The sequence below is a fragment of the Bufo bufo genome, chromosome 3, assembly GCF_905171765.1.
Source record: "Bufo bufo chromosome 3, aBufBuf1.1, whole genome shotgun sequence".
Taxonomy (NCBI): domain Eukaryota; kingdom Metazoa; phylum Chordata; class Amphibia; order Anura; family Bufonidae; genus Bufo; species Bufo bufo.
The window spans coordinates 630,307,306-630,331,510 of NC_053391.1; the positions used below are offsets into that span (position 1 = coordinate 630,307,306).

The 24,205-nt window shown below is 42.4% G+C and overlaps 1 protein-coding gene across 1 annotated transcript in view; it reads right to left on the reverse strand.

Annotated features, from left to right (window-relative positions):
- The window catches only part of B3GLCT (beta 3-glucosyltransferase), a 587,625-nt gene that overhangs the window by 30,522 nt on the left and 532,898 nt on the right, over nucleotides 1–24,205 (reverse strand). The window contains exons 11-12 of the mRNA XM_040426156.1: nucleotides 21,139–21,252; nucleotides 15,589–15,688 (exon numbers count right to left, since the gene is read on the reverse strand). Coding sequence (XP_040282090.1) covers nucleotides 15,589–15,688; nucleotides 21,139–21,252 — 214 coding nt within the window. The remainder of the gene's footprint in view (nucleotides 1–15,588; nucleotides 15,689–21,138; nucleotides 21,253–24,205) is intronic.

Below are 24,205 nucleotides of genomic sequence, written 5' to 3' on the forward strand. Positions count from 1 at the left end.
GAGGGGCATGGCGAGTTTCTAGAATATTTTTTTTTTGCACAAGTTAGCGGAAAATGTTTTTTTTTCTTTTCTCTTTTTCTCTTACAAAGTCTCATATTCCACTAACTTGTGACAAAAAATTAAATTTTACATGAACTCGCCATGCCCCTTACGAAATACCTTGGGGTGTCTTCTTTCCAAAATGGGGTCACTTGTGGGGTATTTATACTGCCCTGGCATTTTAGGGGCCCTAAAGCGTGAGAAGAAGTCTGGAATATAAATGTCTAAAAATTTTTGCGCATTTGGATTCCGTGAGGGGTATGGTGAGTTCATGTGAGATTTTATTTTTTGTCACAAGTTAGTGGAATATGAGACCTTGTAAGAAAAAAAAATTAAAATAATCAATTTCCGCTAACTTGTGCACAGCGCGGGCGGCGATACATCAGTTACAGTGCAGGGAGGGAGGAGGGGCTGGAGGCAAGTCGTTATTTTAATGAACAAATGTTCTTCTATTTATTCTGTTTATCTGTTCTGTGCAGTGCTATTAAGAAAATGGCAAGTTATTTAATTTAGTAAAATATGTTATTTAATTTAGTAAAAGATGTTTTATTTTGAAAAACACTGTGCATTTCAGTTCTTGAGTTAAGCATAACTACATTTCAGCATTATCAGGAATTTCTGTGTGCTTTTGCCTTGAAAATCCAAGCAAATAGACCTCTAGCACAATTCCCTTAAAATATTGCATCGCATATCGTTATCGCAATTTTTAGGGCCCTAATCGCAATCGCACAAAATTCCCATATCGTGCAGCCCTACTGGAAAACTATAGGCCGGTAAGTTTAACATCTGTTGTGGGTAAACTGTTTGAAGGTATTCTGAGAGATGCTATGTTAGAGCATCTCAACGGAAATAAGCAAATAACGCCATATCAGCATGGCTTCATGAGGGATCGGTCATGTCAAACTAATTTAATCAGTTTCTATGAGGAGGTAAGTTCTAGACTTGACAGCGGCGAATCAATGGATGTCGTATATCTGGACTTCTCCGAAGCATTTGACACTGTACCACATAAAAGATTAGTATATAAAATAAGAATGCTCGGACTGGGAGAAAACGTCTGTAAGTGGGTAAGTAACTGGCTCAGTGATAGAAAACAGAGGGTGGTTATTAGTGGTACACACTCAGATTGGGTCACTGTCACTAGTGGGGTACCTCAGGGCCAATAAGATAATGGGTTGCATCAAAACGGGCAAAGATGCCCGTGATGAGAACATAGTCCTACCACTTTACAAATCATTAGTCAGACCACACATTGAGTACTGTGTACAGTTCTGGGCTCCTGTGAACAAGGCAGACATAGCAGAGCTGGAGAGGGTCCCGAGGAGGGCAACTAAAGTAATAACTGGAATAGGACAACTACAGTACCCTGAAAGATTACCAAAATTAGGGTTATTCACTTTAGAAAAAAGACGACAGAGGGGAGATCTAATTACTATGTATAAATATATCAGGGGTCAGTACAGAGATCTCTCCCATCATCTATTTATCCCCAGGACTGTGACTGTGATGAGGGGACATCCTCTGCGTCTGGAGGAAAGAAGGTTTGTACACAAACATAGAAGAGGATTCCTTACGGTAAGAGCAGTGAGACTATGGAACTCTCTGCCTGAGGAGGTGGTGATGGTGAGTTCAATAAAGGAATTCAAGAGGGGCCTGGATGTATTTCTGGAGTGTAATAATATTACAGGCTATAGCTACTAGAGAGGGGTCGTTGATCCAGGGAGTTATTCTGATTGCCTGATTGGAGTCGGGAAGGTATTTTTTATTCCCCTAAAGTGAGGAAAATTGGCTTCTACCTCACAGGGTTGTTTTTTTTGCCTTCCTCTGGATCAACTTGCAGGATGACAGGCCAAACTGGATGGACAAATGTCTTTTTTCGGCCTTATGTACTATGTTACAGATACTCAAGAGAGAAATATATCTACCATTTTATGTTGAATGACAAGATTGAACAGTTAAACCACCATCTTATGCATAGAGTCATTTTGTGATATCTTTTCAACACATGTTTTGTACATGGACTATCTGCTGCGGAGGCGGCAGTGTTATATAAAGAAAAGTTGAAGTTAATAAAGAAGTTATTTCAATCATTTGGTGTGCTCCTTAAACCTACTGTTTCCATAGAACGGCGCTAGAGGAATTACAGAATAAGGCTACATGCACACGACCGTGCCGTTTTTTGCAGTCCGCAAACCGCGGATCCGCAAAAAACGGAAGCCGCCAAACGGACAAGAATAGGACATGTTCTATTTTTTTTGTGGGGCCACGGAACGGAGCAACGGATGCGGATAGCACACGGAGTGCTGTCCGCATCTTTTGCGGCCCCCTTGAAGTGAATGGGTCAGCATCCAAGCCGCCAAAATGGCGGCTCGGATGCGGACCCAAACAACGGCCATGTGCATGAGGCCTAATAGACAGTCTGGTTAGACTAAAAGTCAGAGATATCAAAATTCTTCTAATGCCACAGCGCAAAAGGCACTTCATAGGGCTGTGCTTGCCACAACCACTGATGTTAACCGTCTGCTACCCTGCTAATCGTAAGACAAGTATATGCTGCTTTTCAAAAGTTCAACCCACAAAAATTAAATATGAAGTGTGTGGAGATGAAACAACACGGCCGTATGTTTAATATTTCACATTATCACTCATAGATATTTTTGTCCGCTACCCTACATATTGTAAGACACGCATATGCTGGTTTTTAAAACTTCAACCTAAAAAAATGTAATTTGAACAGTGTTAAAATGAAACAACATGGCTTTATGCCTGATATTTCACATCATCATTCACAGATATTTTTGTCTGCTATCTTGCATATTGGAACACAAGTATATGCTGGTTTTAAAAATTTCAACCCAAAAATGTTTGAACTGTGTGGAGATGCCCTGACATGGAGTTTGGACTAGTATTTCAGGTGTTTTTACTGATATTTCAAATGCTACATCTATTGTCTAGATGGTAAAACAGGTGTTGTACAGTATTGCTCTTATTCTATATGCCCCCACCCAAAAAAAATAAAAATAAAATTAAATTATTTCTGTTAAAAAAGGAAAAAATTAAATAATCTTACAGGTAGGTGCTTTTTAGGTTTGTAGCAACTGCAGCTGTGCTGGGAGGCACTCTCTTCACTTCTTACTACCTGGATGACAGTTTTCCCTGTCTGTCCCTGCTGTACACAAGTCTTCCTCTTTCAAATTATATCCTGTCTCTAGCAGTAGAATAGAAGATTGATTATCATTTTTGACTGCCCCTAAAATTGTTTCTCTGGCAGATCAAAGGGGTTGTCAGAGTTATGAAAAAAAAAAGATATAGCACTGTAAATCTGATGGTCAGCGATATATAACTAAGCTAAGCAAGTTTTAGGCAAAAAAAATATCTATTTCCTCATTTCCCTGGTTCTCTTCTGGCCCTTTGTTTACATGCAATAAAAACAATCTCTGCCCCTCCCCCTGCCCTGCCAAGGGAGTGAACACAAGAGCTGCCCTGAGTGACATGTCTGCCTGCTGGGAGACTCTGCAGCATGTTGTATGTGTAGGACTACAAGTCCCAGCTGTATAATGACATTGCTAAGGGAGTGAATACAAGTATTGCCCTGAGTGACATGTCTGCCTGATGGGAGACTCAGCAGCATGTTGTATGTGTAGGACTACAAGTCCCAGCTGTATAATGACACTGATAAGGGAGTGAATACAAGTGCTGCCCTGAGTGACATGTCTGCCTGCTGGGAGACTCTGCAGCATGTTGTATGTGTAGGACTACAAGTCCCAGCTGTATATTGACATTGCTAAGGGAGTGAATACAAGTACTGCCCTGAGTGACATGTCTGCCTCCTGGGAGACTCAGCAGCATGTTGTATGTGTAGGACTACAAGTCCCAGCTGTATAATGACACTGCTAAGGGAGTGAATACAAGAGCTGCCCTGATTGACATGTCTGCCTGCTGGGAGACTCAGCAGCATGTTGTATGTATAGAACTACAAGTCCCAGCTGTACAATGACAGTTCTAAAACACACAGGATCTTCCCCCTACCGGCAATGCTCTGCAGAACTTCTCTTTCAGCTCCTGTGCCCAGCATTTGTCTCCTCACTGCCTGAAGCTACACAGTTAACACTTCAGCCCTGAGTCTGTGCAGCTGAAAGGGTTAAGAATCCGGGGAGAGAGCAATAAGCAGCAGCCAGCAGTGCAGGGGGCGTGGCCAGCACAGTCTCCTGTACAGATCTCTCAGGCTTGTGAAGGAACATTATCAGAGCAGGGAGAGAAGCTGACATCACAGGTCATGTGACCCTCAGTGAAATCTGAGAAACCAGCCACCGGAGATAAAGTGAGTGAATTGGAAAGCTGTTACATTTGCCTAGTTAGAAACATAGAAAGAATAAAAAAATAACTCGGACAACCCCTTTAAGACCCATCCACCCTCATTTACAGCCCAACACAGAATGACGTTCTGCAAGAGAACCTCCCTGCACTGATTGACTCATCCAGGCTGTCTGTCGGCCAGGGAGTCAATCAAGGCAACCTCCCTCTCCCATTTCCTCTTACGGTCATCTTTTTTCTTCCAGCCGATAAATGCAGTAAAATGGCACTGTGTAGCGTTTGGCTGGATTTGTGCGAAACAAACCTGAAAAGGTTTGGTTTCATCTGCCACCTGAAATTTTGCAGTTTGCAACAAATCCCAGTTTGTTACGAACTAGTTCACTCATTCTTAAATGGGAACCCTACTGCATATCAGTCACCAACAGACCAACATGGCTATCTTTAGGATAAGCTGTTAATATGGAGATCTGATCATGTCCAACTGACACAAACAATTGTCGGGAAGAAAGCGTTGCTTCACGACAATCGGCAGCTCATTAAGTGGAGGTGAAGCAAGCACTTACATACAGCGATCACCTCCACAGTACATCCCCATACAAAATTATTGTTCCTGGGCAGCAGAGTCCTGTTTAGATAGCACAATCTGTGGCCCGGGAATGATGATTGAGGTATCCACACCTCAGATTATTTTGCTGCACCTTTATACGGTCAGATTATTGGGAACGAGCAATAATCAGCCTGAACATTGTGCTGTGTAAACCCCGCTTTAGGGTACTTTCACACTTGCGTTATTCTTTTCCGGCATAGAGTTCCGTCAAAAGGGCTCTATGCCGGAAAAGAACTGATCAAGCATATCCCCATGCATTCTGTTCAGTCACTGTCACTGACAGTATGTGGGTGGTCCCATGAGGTTTATGAGAAGAATAGGTGGACATGTTGCACATCTTGTTAGTCCTGGTACATGTAATATATACTTAGCCTTAAAACATTTTATTACTAAACATGCTGGAAACTTAGAGGCTATACAACTCATGGGCCTGGAGAGAACATGGGAACATAAATTATGTGCCAGAGAAAGATTGTGGATGTTAAACTTGGACATACGATTTCCCTCTGGGATGAATATGAAAATAGATTTTTTTTAACTGTATATGTATGTATTATATTGTTTATATATATGGTTTTGTGTTTAGAATAATTATCACACATATATATAATTTATTTTTTTATGCTAAAGGTCATGTCAGTCATGAAGGGATCCGCTTGTATTATGTCTTCTATAGCCATGCCGGATCCGTTTTCTATTGTGTCAGAGAAAATGGATCCATCCCCATTGACTTACATTGTGTGTCAGGACTGATCCGTCTTGCTTCGCACCACATTGCAGACAGAAAAACGCTGCTTGCAGCGTTATTCTGTCCGCGATGGGAGCGCAACCAAATGGAACGAAATGCATTTTGGTGCATTCCATTTTGTTCAGTTCAGTTTTGTCCCTATTGACAATGAATGGGGACAAAACTGTAGCGTTTTCTTCCACTATTGAGAACCTATGATGGATCTCAATAGCGGAATTGAAAACGCTAATGTGAAAGTTGCCTTAACCGTGTGTTATTCTAATTAACAACTTGTGTTGTAGTTCATGTGGTTTTAAATGCGTTTCACCACAGTTAGACAAGTGCTAGGATTAAGAACAAGTCACGCTCTGTTTGAAATGCGTAAGCATCTTTTACTGCTACATTTTAAGCTGTTTTATAGAGGTGACAATAAAGATTATCAGTTTTTATGGAGTGCTAGAGAAAATTTCACATCTTGGATTATCGCTTATGTGCCTGTCTCCGATTCAGGATTGTTTCCCCTTACACCGCCAGCACTGTTTGAAGCATATGGGCTGAGATGGTGAGAATCTAGTTTGCTTTTCTCTGAAGTGCTTGTTGACGTACTTGGCACTGCCATAATTATGCCAAACTAGTATGAATTTGTTTTCCTAATGTTTTGTTGCCTAAAACTTGAGTGCGACCTATAGTTTTAGGGCCTGGTAAATGGTTGTTCAGTCTTTCATGACCAAAATCGGAATAACTCTCATCACCTATGGGTGGAGTTATGTAAACAGCCTAGTCACTGTCACGCGTTTTGGACGGACATAATACCGCAGCATGCTGCTGTATTATGTCCGTCCAAAATGCCTGATCAGTTGCCGGAATGCCGGATCCGGCATTAATTCCTATTGACTTGCATTAGTGCCGGATCCGGCATTGAAAAACAACTGAAGGACGGATCCGTCCTTCCGGTCTGCGCATGTGCAGACTGGGAAAACTGTGAAAAGGACTACAAGACGGATCCGCCCATACGCATGACAAGCGGAAAGACGGATCCGTTCTTGCAATGCATTTGTAGACTGATCTGCACCCGTACCCGTCTACAAATGCTGTCAGTTGTCACACTGATTGGCGGATCCGGCAGGCAGCTCCGACGACGGAACTGCCTGCCGGATCACACTAACGCTAGTGTGAAAGTACCCTTACCTGACAGTACAGTAAGTACACCGAATAATTTTTGGGCCAATTATTGAAAGCAGTCATTCAAAGGAACTCTCATTTCTGGCCCATATAATTGTGCCGTCAATCAGCTTATAAAGAGCGCTTGTTTGTCGTCATATTGGCATCGTTCATCAGGATAAAAGATGGATGATTATTGGGCACCACATCTCCCTGTGTCAGGGATGTGCTGCCAATAATCCCTAGACTGAACTGAAGGGAGCAGCTACGTGTTTGTGTTTATCATCCATCGCCGCTTGCACTGCCCAAATATCAGGTAGTGTAATAGAGACCTGAGTGTTCATCGTCATTACAGGAGAACTAAAGTATTACACAGTTACTATAGATGCCACCCACCGTTCTGGCAAACAGTTGAAAGTCCTGAATGGGGGTCACAATAAATTAACTCAGAATCCCCTTAAAAAGCATTTAAAAATAGACAACCCCTTGGCGACATACATTTGGTAGCTAGCAGCCAATCACAGAAGAGATTTAATTTATTGCAGTCCACTTGAAAAATTAAACATATGCTGTGATTGGTTGCTGTAGGCAAAAAAGATGGTTCCTTATTACGTTTTTAGAAATCTCTCCTGCTTTACCCAATAAATAAAATAGAAATCTATTAAGTGACTGGTAACCGAACATTTATTCTAATAAAACTAACCTATCCTTCAGGATGTCCTTTGTTCCCTCCACAGGAAAGATACGGTAAATACACTGCCTGATTTCTGTATCTCCTGCCATCAGAGAGCTGCACACTATGATCTTCCTTACTCACTGACCTCTTGCTAAGAGCATCAACTGAATGTATAATATTAGAGTAATTGTAATTTCTCAAATTATGAGCTATTTGAACTGAAAAACACAGCATTGGAAAGGTCCCGGAAAGGTCTTTGCAGACTTCTCATTATCGAGCAGTACATTTGTCATTTAATTAGCCGCAATTTCTTTATTATTCCTCATCCATGCAGATAAATTTAGCTTTCACAACATATTATAGGATTCTTGTGGTCTGAAAATGCATGGGTCAATGGAGATATCAGTATGATGTTTGCTTCCTATTATTCATTGCAATGAGCAAAGAATCTTCGGGTTACTCAAATAAATCCTGGTACAAAAGATCATAAAAGGCTTTTAAAGTAAACATTCTAGTAATAAAATGTAGCGCGCCATGAAAAAAAAAAAGGTAAAAAAATTGTGGCATTTCATTTTTGGGTTTGGGGTTTTTGACAACTTTTTTTTTTCATTTTAATTACGGTCATACCAAATCTACATACTTTTATGTTTCACTACTTTTGCACAATACAAACACTTAAATGTTATTGTTTGTCCCCATATCCTTGGAGTCATAGATTTTTCTATCAATGATGAAAGGTGAGGGCTTGTTTATTAGTGGGATTCGCGTCCCCACCTATCTCTTGGTTGAACTTGATGGACTTATGTCTTTTTTTAAATCGTATTAACTATGTAACTATGACATTTCATTGGTATGATTGTGGGGTACAGATAACTTTTTGATTTTCTTTAGTCTTTTTTTTTTATTATTCAAAGCAACGTAATCTTAGGATAGGTACAATGGAAAGATTTGCACTTTCTTTCTTTTTGACCTGCAAGTGGTTTTGGCTCCCACGATCAGTAGAAGGAGCTGAAACCACTGTAACTAACAAACGTTATGGAGCCGGAAGCAGACAGCTCCCAACACTTCATCAGTGGTGGTGCTGGCAGTTGGACCCCCACCAATTTGATATTGATGAGTTAGCCGTAGACCTGATCCACATATCAGCTTTTTGGTCAGTGATCTTCATCAGTGGTTGGGAGCCAAAACTAGATGTGGGTCAAAAATACAAAAAAGTGCAAATCTTTGCATTATAACTCATCTCTGTGTAGAATCCACTCCTGGTTTTACATTACTATTATTGACCAAACACTGTCAAAAGACCCAGTATAACCCTTTAAAGGCAGAAATATACGGTCATCTTGGTCAGAGAAGGGGTTAATGCCAGTAATCCCTGCACTGCAGTGGGGTGATGGGTGTTGGACATCCATCAATTAGATATTGATGACTTAGCCTTAGGCTTGATCCACATGTCAATGTTTTAGGCTACATTCACACGTCCGTTGTTTCTTTCCTGATCTGTTCCGTTTTTTGCGGAACAGATCTGGACCCATTCATTTTCAATGGGTCCTGAAAAAAATCGGACAGCTCAATGTCTGATTTTTTTTCAGGACCCATTGAAAATGAATGGGTCCAGATCTGTTCCCCAAAACACGGAACAGATCAGGAAAGAAACAACGGACGTGTGAATGGACCCTTAGTCTGTGATTTTCATCAGCAATTGGAAGCCAAAACCAGATATGGGTCAAAATGACAGAAGAAGTACAAATCTATTCATTATACCTCATCTCTGTGTAGGACCCACTCCTGGTTTTACCTATCACAGATCAAAAAACTGACCAAACACTGACTGTGTGAAAGGAGCCTCAGGACGAAGACCTGGTATACTCCTTTAAAGGTAAAAATCTGTGCCAGTAATGCCAGTAATCCCTGGTGGTCTAGAGCAATGGAATGGTTAATCTTTTACACCTGGGGTCCAGCGCTGTCCTGACTGTATTCAGAGAGGGGAAAGACAGGGCCATGTTCAGCTGTATGGCTGTACAGTTGTATGATCAGGAAAATCACACTATAAACATTCTGCCTGTTCTCTAAGGGGAATCTGCACAGGAGCAGACTATTCCCGAGTCTAAGAGTCTGTGTGTGTCCGGGGGGAGCGGAGCGCCCAATCAGCACTACTGTTCAGTGTAGAAAAGAAAGTTACTCAAACGTTCCATTTTAGAATCCACTAGGGATTCAAACCAAAACTGGTTTATAACTGGTTCAGAGATCCGAAAATGTGACTGATTCATGAAAGTTATCACTATTCTCTATACTGCATATAACCCTCATTAGACATAGTCCAGATGTGATAGTAGAAATGTAAAAAAAAAATTCACAACTCATCAAGTTATCTTACACAAGAATGCTATCATAATCCACAATTTAAACGGTTCAATGATACTCAGCTCTGCTATATTTACCCATTATTATAAGCTAAAAGCCTTGTACAGACTGTTTTGATAAGCAATCAACAGAAATGTTCTGCTGGATTCTCGATTCTCACCTAGCTAAATGAAAAATTTAGAAAAATGAATCATGAGGGTTATAGCTAAAGTCAGTTTTGCCTTAGTCAGCGTTGCTGTATTTTGCATCAAATGTTGCATGTTTTTTGCACCTTTAAACGTAACACTTTTGTCTAAAAAACTGGAGTGAGTTTGAGCGTTTTTTAACAGTGAAGGTGATAAATCTGACCTGCCCCCTATTTACACAGCTAACCAAGCTCACTTTCTCATCAACTTATCAAAAGTGGAGTGAGTTGTGTAAAAAAGCAAAAAAGTTTTTTAAAAAAAGTCTTATTTTTAGGTTATCTGGAGTACAGGTTATGAAATCATATTAAAGGGTTATTCCTATCTTAGTCTTTCATGGATGATTTCGGAATAACCTTTGTAAGAGGCGGCCAGAAGGTTCCACAGTCACTAGGTCTGTGATGGCTAACCTTCGGCACTCCAGCTGTGGTAAAACTACAACTCCCAAGATGTACACTTGCTTGGCTGTTCTCAGAACTCCATAGAAATAAAGGGAGCATGCTGGGAGTCGTAGTTTCACCACAGCTGGAGTGTCAGAGGTTAGCCATCACTGCGACTAGGCTGTTTACATAACTCCACCCATAGGTGATGAGAGTTATTCCGATTTTGGTCATGAAAGACTGAACAACCATTTACCAGGCCCTAAAACTATAGGCCGCACTCAAGTTTTAGGCAACAAAACATTAGGAAAACAAATTCATACTAGTTTGGCATAATTATGGCAGTACCAAGTACGTCAACAAGCACTTCAGAGAAAAGCAAACTAGATTCTCACCATCTCAGCCCATATGCTTCAAACAGTGCTGGCGGTGTAAGGGGAAACAATCCTGAATCGGAGACAGGCACATAAGCGATAATCCAAGATGTGAAATTTTCTCTAGCACTTCATAAAAACTGATAATCTTTATTGTCACCTCTATAAAAACAGCTTAAAATGTAGCAGTAAAAGATGCTTACGCATTTCAAACAGAGCGTGACTTGTTCTTAATCCTAGCACTTGTCTAACTGTGGTGAAACACATTTAAAACCACATGAACTACAAGACAAGTTGTTAATTAGAATAACACACGGTTAAGGCAACTTTCACATTAGCGTTTTCAATTCCGCTATTGAGATCCATCATAGGATCTCAATAGCGGAAGAAATCGCTTCAGTTTTGTCCTCATCCATTGTCAATAGGGACAAAACTGAACAAAACGGAGTGCACCAAAATGTAAGATGTCCAAGTTTAACATCCACAATCTTTCTCTGGCACATAGCTACTAGAGAGGGGTCATTGATCCAGGGAGTTATTCTGATTGCCTGATTGGAGTCGGGAAGGAATTTTTTATTCCCCTAAAGTGGGGAAAATTGGCTTCTACCTCACAGGGTTTTTTTTTTTTTTTTGCCTTCCTCTGGATCAACTTGCAGGATGACAGGCCGAACTTATGTACTATGTTACATAATTTATGTTCCCAATTACCACCTCTGGGAGGTTTATTGACTCTCTCCAGGCCCATGAGTTGTATAGCCTCTAAGTTTCCACCATGTTTAGTAATAAAATGTTTTGAGTCTAAGGATATATTACATGTACCAGGACTAACAAGATGTGCAACATGTCCACCTATTCTTCTCATAAACCTCATGGGACCACCCGCATACTGCAAATGCTACATCGTATGACATATACTACATGGTTGGTTGGTAGAACAGTTTATTAATGACTAAATAACGTGTTGTACCCATAACTGAAGATGCAACCTGCTTAGTAAACACAATAAACCTGCAGATACCACCACAAAAAACTGAGCCGCATTTATTAGTAACTGTAGAATGCAACCAAATTTTTTAAAATCTTGGGGAAACAATAATGCCTAACGTAAAAGGTCTTTTATCAACAAAACGTACTCCGTTCTACGGGATAGTTTGGATCTCCCTATCTTTATAACTTAGGTAAATACTTTTTACAATTCCTTTCACTTTCTTGTAAGGAACACTATAATTCGTACTTAAACAATCTTATCCCCTACCAGAAAATTGACATCTGTAAATGCTCTCTTGATTAAAAGATCAATACTTAACTTAGACAAGAGAACGCCCTTGCTCACTTGCCTCCATGTCAAACTCAGTTCTATCTGTATATACTCTCCTGGCAGGGGTCAAGGTAGATTACTCAAAATACATTGAGGGTGTCAACTTGAGGCATGTAACAATGAATTACCCAGTATCGGTTTTCTATACACAGTACAAGTGTTACTATCTACAGTAAGCCACAAATCTAAAAAAGAAATAGAAATGTCTGAGATCTGTGCAAAACACAGATTGTCCATGTTGTCATCTATGACTGTATTATGGATCAGGCGAATCCATCATAAGGAATCACTGTGCCAAGTCACCAGTTAGACTTTGGGCCAAACCCGAAGGGCATTATTCAGTTTCTCCACTGGTCTTAACCTTTTAAAACCTATACAGGGATCTGGTCTTTGCTGCAGGGGACCACTACCTCCTGGGAGGGTCCCGATACACTTGGCAGCTGTTATGTCCAGGCTTATCGCAAAACATGGATCACAGGCAGAGACTAACAGAACAGGAATCCAAACAGACATACAACCATAGGACACTGTTCAGAAAGAGTAAGGCCTCTTTCACACGGGCGTTGCGGGAAAATGTGCGGGTGCGTTGCGGGAACATGCACGATTTTTCAGCACGAGTGCAAAACATTGTAATGCGTTTTGCACTCGCGTGAGAAAAATTGGCATGTTTGGTACCCAAACCCGAACTTCTTCACAGAAGTTCGGGCTTGGGATCGGTGTGCTGTAGATTGTATTATTTTCCCTTATAACATGGATTTAAGGGAAAATAATAGCATTCTGAATACAGAATGCATAGTAAAATAGGGCTGGAGGGGTTAAAAAAAATAAAAAATAATTAAACTCACCTTAATCCACTTGATCGCGGAGCCGGCATCTCCTTCTGTCTTCATCTTAGCTGTGTGGAGCAACAGGACCTGTGGTGATGTCACTCCAGTCATCACATGGTCCATCACATGATCCATCACCATGGTAAAAGATCATGTGATGACCGGAGTGATGTCACCACAGGTCCTGTTCCTCCACACAGCTAAGATGAAGACAGAAGGAGATGCCGGCTCCGCGATCAAGTGGATTAAGGTGAGTTTAATTTTTAATTTTATTTTTTAACCCCTCCAGCGCTATTTTACTATGCATTCTGTATTCAGAATGCTATTATTTTCCCTTATAACCATGTTATAAGGGAAAATAATACAATCCACAGAACACCGATTCCAAGCCCAAACTTCTGTGAAGAAGTTCGGGTTTGGGTACCAAACATGCCGATTTTTCTCACGCGAGTGCAAAACGCATTACAATGTTTTGCACTCACGCGGAAAAATCGCGCGTGTTCCCGCAACGCACCCGCACATTTTCCTGCAGCGCCCGTGTGAAAGAGGCCTAAGGCTACTTTCACACTGGCGTTTCTGGGTCCGCCTGTGAGATCCGTTTCAAGGCTCTCACAAGCGGCCCAAAACGGATCAGTTTAGCCCCAATCCATTCTGAATGGATAAGGATCCGTTCAGAATGCATCAGTTTGCCTCCGTTCAGCCTTCATTCCGCTCTGGAGGCGGACACCAAAACGCTGCTTGCAGCGTTTTGATGTCCGCCTGACGATGCGGAGCCAAACGGATCCGTCCTGGCACACAATGTAAGTCAATGGGGGCGGATCCGTTTTCACTGACACAATCTGGTGCAATTGAAAACGGATCCGCCTCCCATTGACTTTCAGTATAAGTCAAAACGGATCCGTTTGCATTATCATGAACAAAAAAAATAAAAAATATTTTTTGTTCATGGTAATGCAAACGGATCCGTTCTGAACGGATACAAGCGTTTGCATTATAGGTGCGGATCCGTCTGTGCAGATACCAGACGGATCCGCACCTAACGCAGGTGTGAAAGTAGACTTAGACAGACACAAGTTCAGATTGGGGAATTAACCCCGCAGACAAAGGCAGCTACAAAATCCTATTAGAATGCAGATAGCCCACAGGTACCAGACAAAAACTAGAAACAGACACTGTTCACAACCCAAGCCACTACTGCCAGTACACATGGACGGCAGAGGATATGAGCTGACACACATTCGCCCGACTTCGACAACCAACCAACACGGTAGCAATGGTGCACCTAAGTATCCGCGGCCAGTATGCACCACAGAGGAGAATGTGATCTATGACCCCCATAGATCAAGTACCCCTTTCTCTGCGGCGCTGAGGATAGGTCATCAATAAAAATAACTTGGACAACCCCTTTAAAGTATTACACTGACAGAAGCCTATTAGAGACTAAAAGGCTTCCGTAGGTGTCTGGCTGCCATGGCCACCATGTGCACCAGTGGGCAGATAGGGGTGACAGTATAATTCTCATACCTCATAGATACTGAGGCCACTATTGACCATGGCATTAACGGTGCCGCTCACTACTCCCATTTCACTTATTACCCACCGTTGAGCTAGTGCTTGCTACAGGTAGTGATGGGAGTGAGAGAGCCCTGGCACCACTAATCCAGGGGGCACCTGCCTTTTCAAGCCTTAAGGCAGAGTCTATTAGGATGCAGTCACAGGGGCCTAGCCCTGCTTCAGACTATAAGAAAACAAAAAAACTGTTTTTACATTAATGCATACTTGTATGGCGTTTTTCGAAAGTGTCACAACTGAAATTACAAAAGCCCCCCCCCAAAAAAAACATGTAAAAAACATGATTAAAAAACGCAACCTAAAAATCATCTAATAGCAAAAAGAATGCTACAAAAAAAGCTGTTTGAAGGATGCCGTAGTAAGGCTATGTTCTTTTCAGTGTTATTTCATTATTTGCTTTACTCTATTGCTCAGGATAGGCCATCAATATCTAATCTGTTGAGTCCAACCCTCCACTGATCAGCTGTTTCTGTCCACCGTGGAAGCAGCTGGTAACTGCAGTGCTGCTCCCTTGAAGTGAAAGGGAGTAGCACTGTGGTTACCAGGTCCATCCCCTATAAAATGGACAGAGCTGTGTAGTTCTGGCATTGACACTACTCTGAAAAAGTTGATTGGTGGGAGGGTCCGGGATATGTGACCCCCATAGATCAAGTATCCTGGAATACCGCATCAAAGGTGTTGTCTGAGATACTTCACCTCAGAAAAGTTCTATAATGGCTTAAAAAAACTTTATACTTCCCCATTTCTCTGCGCCGCTGGTTGTTATCCTGTACGGTGGTGACGTGCTGGGATGTTTTGCGACCACTGCAGCCAATCATGTCCCCTGTCCCAGCACGTGAATGGTGAGTATATATTTTTTTATTTTAAACCATATTACAAATTGTCAGACAAACTCCTTTAAGGATAGGCTAAAGTGGGATTGTTTTACAGAGGCGTGGGGGCCAATACTTGTATTTGTAACACAGCATTGGTTCATTTTTCATTGCAAACAGAACACAATTCAATACAAATATTTAGTTTTGCACTATACCCTGCTACATGAAAACATACCTGATCAGTGTATCGTCATCCACCACCACAAGCCACCGTGCACGTAAAAGATTCGATTTCATAAACCGCTCCAAAATAGCAAATGTTTTCCCACAGTGTCCTGAATACATAAAAAAAAAAACTCCATTACATACAACTAAAGTATATTACACATTATACATACGACTAAAGCATTGTCAGCTGCATTTCCACCACCAAAAACACTTCTGAATTCCACCTCAATTCCCAACCAAGGGTTGGATAAGAAATACGCTGGGAAAACCACTTCAAAATCGTCTTCTAATACTTCTCTATAGCCACCTGTTTTCAGCTAGTAATCTGGTACTGATTTTGCTGTGTGAACACACCCTGAAGGAGCAAGTTATCAAACCTTCTCTTCCAGCAGTATATCCCAGCAAAATCGATGAGACCAATGAATAGCTGAATGACATTCAATCAGATACATGTTGCCCAACTTGTTTGTCTTTGTCTCCGAAATTGAGAAAACACTCAAGCGTCAGTGGTGGGGGTATGTTTTTAATGCTGACGGTTTATATAAATTGTGTATTCTATTGCTGAGAAAAAAACACTACATAAAGTACTCAAGGTTAAAAGTATTTTTCAGCCTGGATCAGAAGCTGAAGGAGCAGGTTGAATAGAAGGTCAAAGCAACCTACCAGTTCAGGCTTGGAGAACAAACACAACACTTAAAGGGCTTCTGTCACCCCCCATGGTGCAATTTTCATTAGCCGACATTAGCTATTTGCTGAGGTCAGCTGAGTGCAATCATACATGTCCTACGTACCTTTGTGTGTGGCTTATTTCTTGTAAAAATCATACTTTTATCATATGCAAATTTCTTCACTATCAGCAAGTTGGGCGTGTACTTGCCGGTAGCCAACGCATCTGCCGCTTCTAGACACGTCCCATCTCCTCTTGATAGACAGGGCCAGTGAGCGCTCTCCTCCTCTTGCTGGCCCCGTCTGCTGCTGAATGCCTACGCCGTAATGTTCCTCGATCGGCGCAGGCGTACTGAGTGAAGGACGTGCGTTTGCCAGCTCCTTCCTCAGTGCGCCTGTGCCAATTACGTCACACTACACCCGGAAGAGAAGACTGCCGGCATCAGCGATAATTTGTAGTGTGACGCCTTACAAGAAATAAGCCACAGACAAAGGTAGGACATGTATGATTGCACTCAGCTGACATTAGCAGATAGCTAATGTTGGCTAATGAAAATTGCACAATGGGGGGTGACAGAAGCCCTTTAAATGGTGCCCTCTTTTTCACCTTTTTAGCCGCAGATCTGCTGATTCACGGGCCCGTATAAGAAGGATGCACCGCTTGTCAGCATGCTTATTGTGCGTTTGGTAGCCCAAGACACTTACTGCTGCCCGTGCATTGGCCGGCACTACTCATGTGAACTGTGCTGGCCAATCCAAGAGAGGGGCTGGGCAAGTAGGAAGTGTCTTCGGGCACCAATACACAGTATACATCAGATAGTCTAAGAAGCTGCACGGCCATCTTGGATGGCAGAAGAGGAGCCCAAGAATTAAAGGATCTGCAACTAAAAAGATGAAGAGGAGGTCACCAAGTAAACATTCTGCTTGTTTCCCAGTTAATGTCATTTTTTTTTTTCTTGAACCACAGGATCGCTTTCATGATTGAACTGGTGAGAAACAGGATACAAAGAAGGACACTTATCAAGACTGGTGTACCCATGTGCCAGCCTTGATCTCCGTGCACTGGCGTGATATGCTCTTAATTAAGAGGCTTAATAAATTATGCACATCTCTGCCCTGCCGTGCACCAAACCTGAAGTCTATGCCAGCTACAGGATGGTGTTGCATTTGGCTGTAACTTCCACTACTTTCTGGCGAAAGTAATGGTAAATATGGCGTAGCATTCGGCTATAAATTCCACCCCTTTCCGGCGAAAGTAATGGTAAATTTGGCGGGTGGTGCAAAGCCCCGCCCCTTTTCTCGACACTTTAAAAAGTGCAGATAAGCTTAAAAAGTCACGAATTATGGTGCACATATGACATGCGCCATAATTTGTAACGTCGTTACACCACAAAAGTGGTGTAAATGCCTTGATAAATGCCCTGAACGTCTTGTAGAGGCCACTACAGTAGCTATTAAAGAGGACCTTTCACCGATTATTAGACTATGAACTAAGTATACAGACATGTAGAGCGGCGCCCGGGGATCTCACTGCACTTACTATTATCCCCGGGCGCCGCTCCGTTCTCCCGCTATGCCCTCCGGTATCTCCGTTCCCTAAGTTATGGTAGGCAGAGTCTGCCCTTGTTCTTCTGTAGCGCTGGCCAATCGCATTGCAGAGCTCACAGCCTGGGAGAAAATAACCTCCTAGGCTGTGAGCTCTGCGCTGCGATTGGCCAGCGCTAGAGCAGAACAAGGGCAGACTCCGCCTACCATAACTTAGTGACTGGAATCTCTGCCTACTATAACTTAGTGAGCGGAGATCCCGGAGGGCATAGCGGGAGAACGGAGCGGCGCCCGGGGATAATAGTAAGTGCAGTGAGATCCCCGGGCGCCGCTCTACATGTCTGTATAGTTAGTTCATAGTGTAATAATCGGTGAAAGGTCCTCTTTAAATATTTTTATACAATCATTATATTACACAGTGGAGAAACACAATCTGAAAAAGACAGCGTCAAGTTTCATACACACAATACTAGGCAGTCTAGTCATTTAAAGTGTAGCTCCACCAACAAAAAATATAATCTCTACTACTCAAGAATTGACGTTTGGACACACCGCAGGGGAGGCAGGATGTACCGTGGTGAGAAAACAGCTGGACAGCAAAGTCTCACTTGTAAAGATCTTGTCCAGATGATTCTTTGACGACCAATGGTTGCCTTAGAAATGGCCCCATTCTGCATCTCCCACCATCAGTTCTAAACTTTTGGTGGGAGGGCTGGCATTCTAAATCACTGGAAATACACTTTCTATGACATTCTTCTTCAGGACAGAAAGTAGAGCACACCACTTGGCTGTCTCCATCAGTCCCACAGATTTGCTTAACCACCGCTCCATTCAAACTCCTCCTACTGTGGTTGTGCAGAGAGGAGGAATGAGGGCTCGGAATCCCCACGTGAAGTGACTGTACGAATTGCATGGTGGCACCCTCAACAATCATTTATCGCCTATCTTACGTGATAAATGGGTAGATGATGAATTTCCATTGTGGGACAACCACTTTGAAGGGATTTTCCAAGACTGAGGGTACATTCACAAGTCCGTATGTGTTTTGCGGATCCGGAAAACACGGACACCGGCAATGTGCGTTCCGCATTTTGCGGACCGCACATCACCGGCCCTCTCATAGAAAATGCCTTTTCTAGGACATGTTCTATTTTTTTGCGGATCCGGAAGTGCAGATTCTGGCCCCATTGAAAATGAATGGGTCCACACCTGTTCCGCAAAATTGCAGAACGGATGCGGGCCCATTTTGCGGATGTGTGAATGGACCCTAAAGGTGGATTTAGACGAACCAATAATGGTCCAGATTATCGGGAACGCTCCTGCGAGCGCTCGTTACCGGTAATTTGGCCATCTAAATGTGCTGCCAATCAGCCGATAAACGAGCGTACAGGCACCACTGATCATCATTTCTGGACAGCAGATCGTACTGTCTAAACAGTGATCTGCTTCCCAGAAACAATGATTCTGATTGCTATAGTGATCCCTCTTCCTCATACTGTGAAGGAGATCGCTCCATGTAAATACAGTGGTCTCCTTCACTGAGTGAGCAGCTGACTCTTGTGAAGGAACGCTTCCTTCCCGACAATCGCTCGCTCCATCAGCTAAACTAAAACCTGCCTTTAGATACTAATGATCTATCCTCCAGATAGATCATCAATATCAGGTCTTTGGCTGTTTGAAACCTGGCACCTCACTGATCTGTTTTGTGCAGCTGCTGGTACAGTAGACATACTTGGAAGTGAAAAGCTCTTGTCAATGTGCAGTGGTGTACCAGGTTACTAAAGATCAAGGATGCTCAACCTGCAGCCAGGGGCGTATCTACCATAGCGGCAGACCATGCGACTGCTATGGGGCCCAGTCTTAGTTGGGATTATCTCTTCTACTGGGGATGAAAACTTGGTCAGGAATCTACCCTCTAAAGGAACAACTTTTAGTAAATTGAGCAGAGGAAAAATGATCCAAGGGTCATTGAAAAGGGTTCAGGCAGAAATCCTTCAGTCCTGTGTGGGGGGCCTGGTTTGATCCTTGCTATGGGGCCCTTACTTATCTATGTACACCACTGCCTGCAGCCCTCCAGCTGTTGCAAAGCTACAACTCCTAGCATTCCCTAATAGTTGTAGGCTGTCCAGGCATACTGGGAGTTAAAGTTTTGCAACAGCTGGAGTCCCTGCTATAGATCAACCCCCATTCAAGTAAATTGGAGATGAGCAGCAGTACGCAGTCGACAGGAACTGCACAGTGGACGGAGACTTCTGCTTCCAGCATCACCCCGCTGTGTAGTTTCTGGCGCTGTAGTAAGACCCACACCAATCAGATACTGATGACATCCTACAAAGAGGTCATCTGTATCTAAGTCCAGTAAAACATCTTTAATGGAAATGCACTGGCCTCCAGCACCAGTTCTAAATGTATGACAGGTTCCTAGCTGTCTTACATGTAGACCATTTTGTACGCCTCAAACAGGCGTAGAAATAATGAATGAGACAAATTATTTCCAAGTTATCACTATTTCTGGGTGATTTCTTCCTCTACCCTTGAGTGGGAAGCCATATATACCACTCATGGGCCAATAAGATCCTATATAAGGTCTAACCCCCTTACATATTACCTGAATGGCTATTCTATGTACAATATACGCCTGGACGTGGCTCCCTACGTCGCTAGCAACTGATTGCCGCAGCCACAGGTCTACTGTAGCCTCTCTCACCCCCGGTGATCAGCTGCTTCCTGAAGCTGCTTATGAGAAGTATGTATGGTGACCAATCTGCACAGCAGGAGACACCAACTTAGGCTACTTTCACACTAGCGTTTTTGCTGGATCTCTCATGGTTTAGCAAAAACGCTTCAGTTATTGATAATACAACGGTCTGCCTCTGTTATGAACGGATAAGGTTGTATTATCTTTAACATGGCCAAGACGGATCCGTAATGAACTCCACTGAAAGTCAATGGGGGACGGATCCATTTTCTATTGTGTTAGAGAAAACGGATCAGTCCCCATTGACTTACATTGTGGGTCATGACGGATCCGTTTTGCTCCGCATCCCAGGACGGAATGCGTTTTGCTCCGGTATGAGAACGGAACTGAATGTATTTTGGAGCATTCCATTCTGTTACGTTTTGTCCCCATTGACAATGAATGGGGACAAAACTGAAGTTTTTTTTTTTCCGGTATTGAGACCCTATGACGGAACTCAGTAACGGAAAATATTAACGCTAGTGTGAAAGTAGCCTTATGTAGTGAAGCAAATTATAATCCTTGAAAATGAAAACCTATGTATTTTTACAATATATAAGAATGGTTTTACATACAGCATCAAGGAATGCAGACTACATGTCATTTTACCTCTTTCAACATTTGGAACGCCTAGATCTATTGTAGGGATTGTAGGATCGGCATAATCACTGTAATATTCAAGGAGCACAACATTCTTTTCCCAAGTCTGTTTCACAACTGGAACTGCAAAAACACAGTATGGATTATACATCTACAAATGAGAAGTAAAACACACAAACATAGGTTAAAGGGGCTGAGATGTTTTGGAGCAGGGAGGGCTGTGTCAATTAAAGAAACAACCTTACTAACCTTTAAAATGTCCTGCCACTCCCAAGGCGGCCATCAAGTGAACAATGAACGGCATATGTGTCTGCTACAGGCCCGGCGAGGATTTGAGAGGCGAGCCATTTAAAAGAAGAGCAGTTATTTTTCATTATTTAACACAGCCCCATGCTCTGCCAAATATTCAAAAATCTTGGAAAACACTTCTAATAAAGAACATAGCTATAAAGTATCTTTGAAGTGAATCTCCATATTTCCATTCAATGATAAAACAAAAATGGCAAGAAGTTTAATGAAAAAAAAATGCAATAAAAACATCAACAAAGGTAAACCTGCCAAGAAGATGTGAAATGTCCAAAAATACCAGGCAACTAACGTAAGCCAGTTGGCGCTTCCTATGAACTAATTCCATTTTCTAATCTTCACAGATGATGGGTACATGATATGCAGTAATGGTGGGAAATTCTAGCAATTTGGCAAGCAATAGGTTCTAAAACATTACATGATTTACTCGTTACTTCATATTACTCCAAGTACACATGCTACTGTCATGCATTGGAAGGCCTGCGGTGAGTTCATCCAAGTTTATCATGGGAATGCCCCCTTATTTTTTGAGGTCTTCTATAACACCCTTCATAAACAATGCCTTTCTTTCTTATTTTAAAATCAATTGAACGACAGGTGTGAAAGCCATAAATATGCACAACAGCGTTCCCAGCCAATCACACACAAGACTGCTGCTGGCCAAGCAAAGGCCTCAGCCTTGATGTGCAAAGACAGCCTGAGTGGCCAGCAGTGTTGACCATGTATATGGCACACGACCCTTCCGGCCCAGTATAGACTGAAAGTGGCTTGGATGGGTGCTTTGACAAGGTGAGTTTATATTTTTTTATGTCATGCTGGCACTTGCAAATACAGCGTTAGACATTGACATTCTGATAGGGCATCTATTTTACGGTGTTGCTTTTTTTTTTTACTTTTGACTTTGGGAAGATGACGCTTACATTTAGGAGCAGCCTTGCCATTTTAGTAACAAAGACAAAACTTTTTTCAGCTTTTTGTTACATTAGTATGATCAAGTTGTAACCATGACTGCCTGGTCTGGAGAACTACCATGTCCTGTTTAAAGTAATCATTCATCAAATTGCCCACTTAATGGGGTTGTTCACTTTTTTTTGGGAGGGGGGGGTTGAACAGACTCCCATTCTGGTGAGACCTGCAAAGGGAGGCATACTTAGCTGCTCTACAGTGCTGGGTCCTGGCTCTTCTGCTGCCTCGTTAAGGTCCCCTGCTGTCAGCGTTCGATTTGACACTGCTGCATTCAATGAATGACCGCAGCAGTGATCTGGCCCTTTTGAGTCATGTCAATTGATCACGTAAGGCAATGGGGCCAGGTGACCCCCCCCCCCACCAGCCTAAAGGGGAACAACCTCTTTAAGGAAAACCTGTCAGGTGATTTCTGCTGTACTGAGAGCAACATATGATAGAGCGAGATAAACTGAGCTCTGTGATACCAGTGGTCCCTCAAGTTACAATATTAATTGGATCCAGGACAACCATTTTAAGTTAAAACCATTGTAACGCTATAATATCTCTAGGGAAAACCAGTAATTGGTTCCAAAGCCCAAAAATGGCAACACAAAATACAAAAAAGTGAACTAAGCAGATAACCAAGACAGATAAATTAGGTCTGTACATAAAACCGACAGGATTAGATGCTGGACGCTAGAAATGACTTTCTATGGTGAGATCAGGCGTTTATTCAGGGTCTTGTATTGGACATACATTTACCAGAAAAATAAAATGAAGGAGCAGCTCACCCTGGCACAGACAGTGGACAGTACTGGAAACGTAGTACCACAAACAGAGGTCGCATTACATTTTTTCCAGAAGAGTAAAAATACTCCTCTGACCATTTCTGAGGAGTATTTTTACCCGAGGAGGAGTACGAAAGTTGCAAGAATTGAAATACATAATATATAGGCTTACACGTGCTCACATCTGCAGATTCTGTTGAAAGACCAGACAAAAAAGCCTTACATGCAGGACTATTTTGTCTGGTAAAAAGACAGATCCTGAACGGAAACTGAACAGTCTCCATCATAGTCGGCGGAGTCTGTTCAGCTTCTTCCCTGTCAGTTAGGCCTACAGTTTTGTTTGTTTTTTGCTGAATTTTGCAGGATGGAAAAATGTGGTACACTACGCTTTCCCATCCTGCAGAGTTCTGCAAAAAAAAGTTTTTTTGTTTTTTTTTTAGAATGGAACTCCATAGTGACAGATGCCACAGTATGGCATCTGTCTGAGGGATCCGTTAATGTGTGCGTTTTTTTTGTACGTTGAACGTATCACAAAAACCCAGCCTTACGTGCCCGATCCAGCACTTCTGTTATTTTCGTTGCTCTGCTCATCTAATGGAGCAGAACAACAGAAATAAATAGTGGTGGTGTGAACGTGGCCTAAGAGGTGGATAATTATGCGGGGGAACAATTACTAATCTAAAGAACATCAGGCAATTATAGTCAAGTGATAAAGTCCAGTCCAATATAGTGGATTTAACCCTGTAATTTATCACTTGGCTATATTAGCCTGCCTGCATTAACTACACACTACATACATCACACACACTACACGCATCAGTATGTGATGTGTGTGTGGTGCAGTGTATGGTGCATGTGGTGCAGTGATGATCACACACTGCACTACACACTGCTGTCACCTCGATGTCTGGGGCTGTTTGTCAACTCTGAGGAGTCCCCTTCAGCTCCTCCGCCATGTTTCCCAGGGTCCTTGTCCAGTGCGCCCGCTCTCCTTATTGTAGAAACGCCAGGCAGCCGGCCCCTCCTCCTTCCATCTC